The sequence below is a fragment of the Amborella trichopoda genome, chromosome 3, assembly GCF_054954075.1.
Source record: "Amborella trichopoda isolate Santa Cruz 75 chromosome 3, AtrichopodaSantaCruz75HAP2 v2.0, whole genome shotgun sequence".
NCBI classification, from domain to species: Eukaryota; Viridiplantae; Streptophyta; class Magnoliopsida; order Amborellales; family Amborellaceae; genus Amborella; species Amborella trichopoda.
Window position 1 is genome coordinate 52427105 of NC_142338.1, and position 12519 is coordinate 52439623.

At 37.7% G+C, this 12519-nt stretch overlaps 1 protein-coding gene across 1 annotated transcript; it reads left to right on the forward strand.

Moving 5' to 3' along the window:
* Window positions 1-1646: 1646 nt before the first annotated feature.
* Window positions 1647-6672, forward strand: LOC18429253 (transcription factor MYC1). Its single transcript, XM_011623227.3, is given in 3 exon segments — window positions 1647-4638; window positions 4641-5011; window positions 6430-6672. Coding segments are annotated over 2 exon segments (2070 nt in total). The 5' UTR covers window positions 1647-2744; the 3' UTR covers window positions 4817-5011; window positions 6430-6672.
* Window positions 6673-12519: the final 5847 nt, after the last annotated feature.

Below are 12519 nucleotides of genomic sequence, written 5' to 3' on the forward strand. Positions count from 1 at the left end.
AGACATCTCACTGTTCATATCAAATTTCTTGCTGTAATTGATCAGATTACGTAAAATTGAAAATTTTAAATCATACTAGACACAATAAAGATTAAAAACCCTAATTATTGAACTCGTTTTGTTCAAAATATGCCGTGAAATAAATCAAATGGCGGAAAAAAAAAAAACCCAAAGTTCTTACCTGTTTTTGTGAACCGAAGCCTTCAATCTCCAAAAAACTCTGTTTTTCTCAACGATTATCACAAATTAGTAACAAAAGCTTTTGATTCACAGCTTTAAGATCAATATGCCTACAAATTTTGAAAGATTCATGCCCTATTTGGCATGAAAGTTCAGAAATGGCGGAAACCCTAAACCCCGAATTTTTCTTGATCCAAAAACAACCAATTTTTCCACCATTTAATCCTTGAAAAAGCTGAATAAAGCTGTTTACAGCCTGCAAAACAGATCACATGCCGAAAAAAACAAAAAAAATGATCAAAAAATGACAAATTTGAAAAAATCCGTGAAGAACACTGTGCAACCCGTGTTCTTCACGGACTCGCCGATTCCGCACAGAGAATCGGCGAGTCACTGTGCGGAATCGTCCGGTTCTCTCTAGAACCGGACGATTCCCAGTTTTTGAACCGATCCGGTACCATTTTCATGAATTCCGAGTCGAACCGTCCGGTTCGACTCGGCGATTTTTTAAACGCTGGTATCAAGAAATGTTATTTCAATACTGGAATTCTTTATGATAGCCTTAAAAAATATTTTATTTTTAATTATAAAATTTAAATATTAAAAAAGAGTGTAGATCGAGCAGATCTATGAAAACTTGAAAATCTTAAAAATTGACAGTAAAAAATTGCGGTACAAGTTGCACTATTTCTAAAACTTTAAATGCATTTTTTTTTCTTCTCATGTCCATGCATCTTGATGTTGAGATGATCAATTTGAAGATATTTGGGTATCAAAACAACTTCTTTTACTGAAAAATTTTAAGTGGATTTCAATTTGATTGTTTAGAGCCTCGGCAGCTCTATATAAACTTTTTCCTTTTTCATTTATTTAGATTTTGCATCCAACCGTGAAAAGTGACTATAACGTCTTTATACCAAAAATAAATACTCTCAAAATATATAATTTCTTAAAATAAATAGTTCCTCCTAGCATCTTACAAATGCACTACTTTTAGATGATGAAATCTAGTTTTTGTTTGACTCAAATGCGCGGAAATAAGTGAAATGCAAAAAAAAAAAAAAAATGGTTATATTTTTTACTACTGTAACATGAATATGTGCAGGAAGTCACTGGGAAATTTTGCATTGATACTGAGATTTGAGAGAAAGAAGAATGTTTTGTTTACGGTGAGTAGAAGAGTGTGGCATTGAAATTACTGTGAGAATCTCAGGCATTTATAAGACACTCCTTGGTTAAATCGGCTGGACTTCGAGAAAGCCGTCGGGCTCCATTCCAAGATGACAACCAAATGAAACTCAAAACTTTCCCAATCGAAATTCAAATTCATCCAAATCCACCGACCCCATCAAAATCCAACGCACAGAGCCTCAGATCTATCTCTTTACGCACGCACTTTCTCTCAATTTTCGTTTTTCCGACCGTCAAAGTGGTTTCCGGCAATCTTTAACCGCGTTATTCGGCTGCGATGGTGGTTTACTCCTACTAACCGCGGAAGCTGTGAAGTCCTGAACAAACGGAAAACCACTTTCTTTTGGTGCCAAGTATGGACCAATCAGGTTTTGGGCTCTGAGACTGAAGGTAAACAACTATTGGGCTTTTTCCGTATGCTTTGATGGTTTTTTTCTGGATCCCTGGAGAGGGTTTGTCGGTTGTTTTTGGGGATCTTTATGTTTGATCTTCTTGCAATTTTTTACGCAAATTTCTGCTAATTGCCGTCGAAATTGACGGAAAACCGCTTTTCGTTTGGTTGTTGGTTATAACGAAGTGGAAAATCACCAAGAACAACTCCCTTCTATGTTAGTGGCTTTCAGTACCCTATGTTGAATTGTCCACATTGAATTCTGTAAATTGACGGAAAACCACCTACAAAGACCTCCTTGTTTTATAAATATCTTTAGCCTTTGGCAAAGAAACCCCGTCTGATTGAATTTTCTTAAACTACTCTGCAATTTTTCGTCCTTTTCTTAAACTACTCTGCAAACTACTGGTTTCTTTGAAGACTTTAACCCAAATCTGATAAACTCTTCATAAAATTAACATCCAGATTCGCAGAAGCCGCGTGTAAAACCACTAAAAGGTGAAAGCTACCCAACCCATCTAACCCCCAAAACCACTCAGCTTCTGATGGAGCAGTTTTGGCCACTTCTCCAGAGAAAACCATCATGAGAACCACCAATTCAGACTCAGTTTGCCATATTGAAGTTTCAGCCAATTCCCTGAGAAGTATTCAGAAAACCGCCAACTCTAATTTCCCACCTGTCCTTCTCAGCTTCTAATTTAGCGATCTACATCAATTTCCCTGAAAACCTCCCTGAGAACCACATACACCAACTACCCATAAAATCACCTTCCTAAAGGCCAGCCTGAAAAGTGAAAAGCATTCATCCTGCCCGCCTCACAAACCTTTTCAGCTTCTCACACACCTTCAACATCAATTTCCTCCAGAACCGCATCGGAAACAACCCTCATTTATGTTCTCTAATGTAGGAATTGCACTGAATTCCCTCCAAAACCCCTGAAACCCACCTTGTTGACCACTCTTAACCAGAATTTATCTTGTAATGGCACCCCCACAACCAGCTGGCCTCTGGTCAGATGATAACAATGCCATGCTTGAAGCTTTCATGGCAGCTGCTGACCTTCCCATCCCCTCAACCCCTTCCACTTGGTTTGATCCCAGCCCGTCAAATGCTACCACCACGCATACCACCACTTCCAGTATAACAACACAGGGTGCAAATGCCACCTCTCCATCTCAAGACTCTCTTCAACATAGGCTCCAATCCCTTATCGAAACAGCCCATGAGCCATGGACCTATGCTATTTTTTGGCAACCATCCTTACCCTCTCAGGCCTTAGCTTGGGCCGATGGCTATTACAAAGGTGAGCCCCTCAAGCTCGCTCGACCCCCTGCTCCCCCTTCAGCTGAGCAAATCAATAGAAAGCTAGTTTTACGGCAACTCCACTCTCTAATATCTCAGACCTCTTCGGCCACAAATGATGAATCAGTCGATGAGGAAGTCACCGATACCGAATGGTTCTATCTCGTTTCAATGATGCAGTCTTTTGCAGGACCCACTGCCCTCCCGTCCCACTCTTTCTTCTCGGGGGCTCCAGTCTGGCTTGCTGGCGGAGGGCGCCTTGCCACCTGCCCCTGTGAGCGGGCTCGCCAAGCCGTAGCATTTGGGCTCCAAAGCCTGGTTTGTATACCCACTTCTAGTGGGGTCGTCGAGTTGGGGTCTACTGAGGCAGTGCCCCATAACCCGGAGCTTGTGCGTGGGGCACAGGCTTTGTTTACATGGCCGGATCCACATGCCCAACATGATGATCCCTCGCTTTGGCTCACTGATCCAGCGCCTGAACCCCCTGAGCCTGCAAAGACTACCACACAGACTCCTCCAGTTACGAAGCCAGTGCCCCCTCCTCCTCCTCCCCCCCCTGTTGTTGAGAACACGAGCAATTCAACTGTGACCCAAACTGCCTTTTCGCTTAATTTCTCGGACTTTGGGTTCGAGGGGCTTGCCACGAATAACCAACGTGGGGCCCTCAACACGTATGAGGACTCACATAGGGATGGAAAGGTAGGTAATTTACAGCCATGTAAACCTGAATCCGGTGAAATTCTAAGCTTTGGTGGGGGCAATGGTGGTGGTAATAGTATGAGCAGGGGTGGGTCCTCATCAGGCTTAATGGGTCGGGTTGATGAGAAGAGGGGGGGTCGGTTGGGTCCCACTATGGGGCCTACAAGGCAAAATGGTGGTGTGGACGAGGGGATATTGTCATTCTCATCGGGGGTAGTTTTGCAATCAGAGCTGAAGTCGGGGGCTGATTCTGACCATTCAGACCTTGAGGCCTCTGTGAGGGAGGTAGAGAGTAGCCGTATTGTGGACACTGCTGCCGAGAGGCGGCCTAGGAAGCGGGGGCGGAGGCCTGCGAATGGGAGAGAGGAACCTCTTAACCATGTGGAGGCTGAGCGCCAAAGGAGAGAGAAACTGAACCAGAGGTTCTATGCATTGAGGGCAGTGGTGCCCAATGTTTCGAAGATGGATAAAGCTTCATTGCTTGGTGATGCCATTGCTTATATCAACGAACTGAGGGGAAAGTTGCAAGGCTTGGAATCAGAGAATGATGAGCTTCAAACCCAAGTTGAAGCTTTAAAGAAGAAAGAGTCCCAATTGTTTAATGGGTCTCTAAAGAGCCAAGCGCTAAGTGGCGATTCTGATCTCAAGGCTCACTCCACACACTCCTCTGCTAATTCTGGCAAATACCCAGGTCTTGAAATTGAGGTCAAGATATTGGGGTGGGAAGCAATGATAAGGATACAATCGAATAAGCAGAATCACCCAGCTGCTAGATTCATGGTGGCCTTGAAGGATCTCGATTTAGAAGTGCATTATGCGAGTGTTTCAGTTGTGAAGGATTTGATGATACAACAAGCTACGGTAAAAATGACGAGCCGTATTTATACACAAGACCAGCTCAGTGCTGCCCTTTATTCCAAAGTGGCAGACATTGGGAGTGTGAGATAGTGGATAAGGTGGTGGGGTTGTGTGTGAGCATATATGTAATATTTGCAGGGAGTAGAGTGCATAGCAAGGGGTTCAGCGAGGAGGTGGTGAGTGATGATCTTTAGGCTCTCAATGCCGCTGTTATTGCCGGATGCTGGGAAATTTTAGCCTCAGTGTCTTGGTAAAAATTGGGTGTTTGGCGCTTTGGGATTGAGTGGGAGATAAGGGGTTTTTAATATGGCAAATGCTGGTGCTACGTTTAACAGATATTACAGAGGGAGTTGTGGAGTTGTTGGGAGCCATGTCACTGCAACTCAGAGGTACACACTCATATCTGAAGCCTAGCTCTTCATTTTTATTGTTTGCTTTCATTTAATTATATCTTCTTAGGCAGTTGATTTGATTGGTGGCCTATGTTTTCTTCTTTGAGATTTACTTGATATTATTTTTTGTGGCTTCTTTTTTCCTTACAAATCATGACCACAGTCGATGTTTTTTTTTTTTTTCTATGATGTGGATCCTATGACTTCTGGCTTTGAGGTCATGCCATGAAACATGCACACGTGTGTCTGAGGGTCTGACCACGTGCTGACACTTGGTGGACATAGACATGCATGTCGACACTTCTAGAAAGGCATATGAAACTTCTATGAAAAATCTAACACTTATATAAATGCATATGAGACTTCTATGAAGAATCTAATGGCATGTCCGTTTTTTGGACACGTATTATTTTTTGATTCAGCGTTTCTTTGTTTGAAACACCATTTCTTAACAAATAATATTTTATTTTAAAAAATGTTTTAGAATAATAAAATTAGTTTGGAATAGAAGAATAAAAAATAATTTTATTTTTTTATTGAGGGTGCATGTGGAGTGATCATATGATTTTGGGTGAACACATTATGAAGCTGCTATGGTATGTCCTTTTGAATCCCTTTTCCGGAAGGCCTCTGTGTGCGAATTTACACGAACAAATCAGTTGGATAGTGGGACTCATGGCCTCAAGAATCATGCGGGTTAGTTAGTCACCCTTAGTCTTACAGTATCAGATCAGTCAGAGTTTACTTAAAATCACAAGAATGGATACATATCCCTTTTTATGATATGAGAAAAGAATAAATTGAATGGGTGAACTTGAAAGCAACTTAATATGTTTGTGGTTCTCTTGGATTTTTCTATATTTGCATCGTTTTGATATTTTGATTAGGTTAGTCTTCGAGACAAAAGTATGTTTAGGGGATCCTAGGCTCATTTGGGCAAGTCCTAGAAGACTATTGGATGATTTGGCCGTGCTGAATTCATATATGGTTTGACCTTCTAGGCTGGGGATGTTGGACCTAAAATGTATAGGATCTACTTAGCTATAGCTATAGTTTGAAGACCTGACGAGGCCTAGGGACTCTTAGCTTTGTTATTCAATGAAACTAAGTGCTAGGTTTGGCTCCCTAGTTTGAAATCTTTAACTGAACAGTTACACTTAAGAGTTAAGAATATAATGGCATTAAGATAAATATCAAACTGACTTGTCAGTGGGCTTTCCGTCTGTATATGTATTCGTTTATTCTTATCTGCATCTTCATGTTTATTCTCAATTTATTTAGTGCTTGTTTGTTCAGCTATCTAATACTTGGTTGGTTCATTGCTCCTGTTTGAGTTACTGTTTGCTTGTATATAGCAAGTTTATTTGACACGATTCCCTCTTACCTGGTTTCTTATGGAATGACATGTTTTGTAGATATGCAATTCCATATGAGAAGAGAAAGCATGGTCGGGTCGTAGGTGACAGTGGGTGTTAGTGAGGTGTGCCTGCTGTCTTCTCAAATGTATCTTCTCTCCTAAAATCTTCTTCCTCTGTATTTATTCGTGAATGTTTGTAGTATTGTTAGATCTCAATTTTCCAGAGGATTGTGTATTCTGTATGAACTTCGCTAAGTACGAAAAATTCATATCAATCGCTATAACTGCATTTGGCTGCAAATACTGACTGATATTTGTATTATAGATGATGTTCTTGCAAAGTCAGTGTCATGAAGAACTCAAAACCTCTGTTTGATTATCTGGAATTTTGTTTTGGGACTTGTTGAACCCCGATAGGTGTGATGGTTGGTGGTTAGCTATATGTCAGCTATCTTGCCAGGGTCTGTTTTTGTTTATTCTTCCTTTACAATATTGTAAAAGTGGCTGATTTAGGTTTCCGGCATTCAATGTCATATTGCCAGTGTTAAAACATTATGTTTTATTGCTGCTGTCGTTTGGTCTAAAATTTCTGTTTTGGGTATTCGTTCTCAGTTGAACCCGTTCTGGTACCTAAAAGTTTTGGTCATTGAACCACACTAGCAAATCCTCAAGTTTCAAAAAATCATGAAGAGATATTTGTTTTCTATTTTGTATAATCTTTACATGATTGTCCTTGTTATTGCCATTTCTTTTTTTCTGGGATTGAATGTTGTACTCGATACTTACTTGCACCCAATATCCATTACCCATACTTGTGGCACGCTCCGGGATGAGCAATTGGTCCCTACTTAAAAGGGGGTGGCCTAAAAAGCTGAAAACAACTCATACCCCACTGTCTCTGGATAAATAGGACTGTCTGTGGATGAGTAGGACGGCCAGTGGATGTTGGGTCTGAGCACCCGATAAGAAGCATAGGGTATTTGCCCTTTCTCCCTGGTTCACCGTGTTATTTCTCCAATGCAAATATAACATCAAAGATCAAAGAGGCATAGGACTGAGAAACTTGATGTAGATGATACATTGTTTTCAATGCAGAGCAGCATACCCCTTTTAGGAAGATGTATCACCATTATCTGAGTGGCTTTTATGGTGGAGATTTGACCTGCTATTTGGATACAAGAATTTGATAGTGTATAGACTTTTTTTATGTGAATAGGGATTTATACTATAAGACTATTCACTTTATGTACAAGGTCACAATTAGTCAAGAGCCATTTAGTCAAGAGCCATTGGATGTGCAATCCGCATATGGGAATGCATCACAATTTTCAAAAAAAATTTATTTTTGACTTTGTACCTAATTAATGACATATCTACAACCTTATGATTTCACATTTAATGGTCAATAATGATTGTGGCTGTTTTGTATAAAAAATAAATAGTTTCTCATTATATATATTTTTATGTATATATTTTTATACCAAATTTTATTCAACTTCTTATTTTCTCACTCCAATTTACATTTCTAAATGGATGCCATGGTCTTCATTGTTGTGGAGAAGGTAATGAAACGTATTCATTTTCCATCCACTAATGGAATATTGAGTTTGTCTTTTTCACAATTACTTGCCAAAAGCATAATGCCAAAAAGGGATGAGGACTGGAATTGACCCTTACCAAACTTTTAGAAATATGTAACTACCACTCTGATTACAAGTCTTCATATGGCAATTCTAGGGTACGGCATGAAAATACATGCCTCATCTCATGCGGTTTGGAGGAATATTTTCACACTAATTAGCTGCCATGCCAAATGATGCAAGGAATTCTTTTTACGTGACGATACTTTTTGAGAAAAAATTTCATTCGTGCCCTCGATAATTGTAAAGGGGAAAATGCACTGAATAGGGTAAACTATAAATCCATATGATTATGGCAACGTATTGGTCACGAGGGTCATCACCGTCTGATCAATCGTTGAACAGTGATCGAGGAACATGTGGAGTTCAATTGAACTAAGGTAAAGTTTGGTGGTCACACTTGCCGTCCAGTACGTGGTCATATTTGGTATTTGTTCTTCTTTGATGATGAGCATGCCATGTTATCCAAGCCCTGTGCTTGCTATGACAATTGTACACGTAAATGGCGGTTTTGCATGGGGCCTAAGTTTTTACAATAAAAAAAAAAAAAAGTAAAATTACACCTCAAAGCCTCGCCAATAGAATTGGTGAGCAATGTCCCCCCTTTGGTGGTATGAAAAGTTCCGTCTTTGGATTTGCTAGATTTATGAACGCCTATAAACTCCAAATAATAGGGTGCAGGATATTTACTATTTTTAGGGCTTGAATTCACTTTTTTCGTATACATAAACCGAGGTCGAAATAAGCAATTTTAGGGTTTTTGGTATTGGAACTGCATCTTCTTTTTAGAGTTTTGATTGTTTTTCTTTTTTAATAAAGGCCTTATATTAGTTTTTTCCATAAATAAAAAGGATGTTGGATATTCTATTCCCGTGGGAGTAGAATGTCTATTTACTCCCTTAGGTACAACCCTACCTAGAATTAGTTTTAGGACCCCAAATATTGGGGATGTAACCCCTTCAATCCATAAGACTAAAAAAAATCTTTATCACACCTTACTAAAGTTCGACAGAAATTTTCAAGTTTTTTTTTTGAGAGAAATCATGTATTAATTCTTTTGTGTTTTTCAAAATTTCAGATTTTTTTTTTATATTAACTCAACGGGTACAATAACCTTACAAAATATGTCCATTTGAATGTTTCGGCTTGTTTTCCGCCTTTTTCAAGCAGCATTCAAATGTTGCATCTTGTAGATAGCATCAGGTTATATTTTTTTTTCTCCACCTTCGAATCAAAGTTTCTCTGTAATTTTATGTTTTCTTTCGTCTTGTGTTTAGAAATTGGTCGATGCTTTGTGTAGAGCTCGACATCCATATCCAATACTGATCTTTTTGGACATAAAACGGATGATCCTTGCCTTGATTTGTCTGCAAGTGATCTCATCAATCGGATTTCATTCCAGGTACTTCATTAGACATACTCATATTTGATAAATATCTTTGTTGTCAAAAAGCCAGAAATTTTTAAAAAGCTAATGATACGTAGTTCACATAGAACATTTATTGACTTCTTTTCTTTGTTTTGTGAGTCTTTTACTGAGCACTAGAGATAGCTTGATTCCATCTTCGTACTTTGCATTAATTGGCAATATTTTAGTTTCCGACCCACTGATATTTGTCAATTTTCTTTTGAACTTAACTCTGTTTCATTTAAAATTCTTTAAAATTTTGCCGACTTTATGGATTTGTGTTTTTTTTTTTAAGCCAAAGAGTACCCATGATTACATTTTTCATGTGTCATTGATCTGTCTTGGTTCTTGGTTTTATCTTTAATAACTAGGTCTTGATTCAATGTCTAGCATTTGGGGTCGGGGGTGAAAACTATATGTCCCAATTTAGTATTCAATTTTATTTCCGCTTTTGGTTGTTTAATTCGAAACGATACATAATTTTGTTGGTCTGATTGGTATTTATTTAATTTTGTAATCCTAAATGATAGTTCATAACTTAATTGTTTCAAGTGTCATTTTCATATTCTTTGTATTGTTTTGCCTGACTTTATACTCTTTGTCTAACTTTTTATTTGATATTCTTTTTTATTTTTAGGCCTAAAGGTATTAATTACTTAGTTTTTTAGCCAAATCTCCTTGCAAAAGTTCTTTTTTCTCTCTTTTGCTTGTCCTCTCTTCTCTGTATGTGTGTTTGTGCGTGTGTAGTACATATCACCCATGCAGGCACACATGCAAACACCAATATCTACACATTCATATAGACATATTAAATAGACTGTTTTTTTGTACACCATTTTTGCACTCCACTATTCAAGTGTGACATACTTTTGTAAACAAAACTCCCCTTGTTGGAATTGGTCTTTGTGGGTATTTTGTGGTTGACAGATTTTACCCCAGTCCCCAAAGTCTTTTCATTAAGTTAAAATCAAAATATTGTAAAATAATGCAAAGAACAAGATGGATAAAAGAAAATCTTAAAACACTTAGCCGCGAATGTCCTAGTACCAAACAATGCTCAAAACGACTAATAAGATGGTATGTTAAAAATCTCGATAGTGAATATCTTTTTGGCTTAAAATTTTTAAAAAAGAATGTCAACTAAAAGATTAAACAAACTATAGATAATTTTGAATCAAAGAAAGAAAATCAGCAGGAAAATTGATCAATTAATGGGGATATACGGATTTCACCCATGCCCTCAAAGTCTAGTCAATAAATCTGGTAGCTAGCTTTCGAAGATCTATGAAGAAAAAAACAATATAAGTAAAATAGAATAAGTAGCTGACCAAATAGTTAGAAAAAGGCTATGATGATGGGGTTTAAACCTCCAATAGTAAGAATGACTGGAAGCTGGAGTTCCTAAGCCCAATCCTCTAACCAGAATCTCCACTGCTATGAGAGAGAGAGAGAGAGAGAGAGAGAGAGATATTACCATTTTTCTATTCTACGATTCTTTGTGTTTGCTCCATGCCAAAGCCTGTTGGATTAGGTAATATTTATTTATCCCACTCAATTTTTATTTTTCATCTCTTGCATCTTACCTTGAGCTTGTGTACTGTGACTCCTTTTCTTTGGAAGTCACCATTTTTTGGGGTTTTGGTTCCTTTCTGCTTTTCACTGCTTATAAGCTTGTACGCTCTTTTACTTTTTTAAGTAACTTGTATTCTTGTTTCTAGCTTCTCCGGTTTCGTCCCTACAATTAATCATGCCAATCGTGATCCCAATGAACGGTGAATATCCTGGTGGTTCACGATAGTAAATACACCAATGGTGGTCCGAGATGTAATTGATGAAGTCTCAAGCATCGTTGAAGAGAACTCTCTATATATTCATAATAACTTTGAATACATCCAATCTTACCATAAATACCAGATACTACATATACCTTTCTTTTATATACGTCGTTAATGAAATATGCTTTCCCTTGACAAGTATATCCACGATTTTTTTGTTTTGTTTTGACGATTATCAGACATTTTATTGATCAAAAGGAATTACATAGAGATTATTACATTTTCAGTAACCATGAAATAGGGTAAAGAACCTCCAATCTTGGTAAGCGTATCAGCCTCCACATTCGGTTTCTTATAAACATGCTGAAACGAAATCATCAAATTCTCAGTGAGCGATATAATTTGTAACCAAAAGCTTCTAAGTTCTCATAGAATCCTCTTGTTGCATCATTTTAATTACATTCAAATAATCTCCTTCCACCATACACGATATTCACTTTACATAACACCCCTCCTCAAATTCATGATGCTTTAAAAGATAGAATATTGCATTTCAAATGATAATAAGTAGATGGAAATGTAATTTGTCAGAAAAGTAGATAAAAATATATACAGACCATTTATATTTTATATAAAGAGGTCGCAATCAGCATGACTGTTACAATTGAAATCGAGTAATTAATGATGCATCATAGTTTGGACACAAAGTCAAAAAAAAATAAATTCAAATGTTAACTTACTTTTATCTATTAGACTTTACATCTTATACCAAAATAAATAGTTTCAAAGCATATAATCCCAAAAGAGAGCAATAACAAGTTTAGATAACTTATCAGAGCGTATTATTTCTAATCCGTTTAACAATTTCCAAGTAAAGGAAAAGTGAAAACAGGGGATTTTCACATATCCCATCAGTAAAGACTTTCTTAACCAAGTCAAACGAAATGAATGCCTTTCTCAGTGCTTTTTCTGTTGAACATACTCACTTGAGAGATTACTTTATTTAAGGTTTTTTTCCTTGTTAAGCCTTTGAAGCTGGCACCAAATGGGACAAACATGTAAAGGAAAAGACAGAGGAAAATCTTTTAGTCCTAACCCTAATCCTATCTTCCTTCATGAATATTTGATTAAGAAAGGACAAATTCTTGGGGACTACGAGTCCATGTGGAAATGAGGTCACCTCTCAAAAATCTATTTTTGAGATGGATTTTGGGACTTAATTTTTAATGACATGTGATCTCTATCATGGAAATGATGAATATGAAAAAATAAAAAAATTTCACAACTTTAAAATAATAATTCTATTAAAAAAACATTTAGACCGT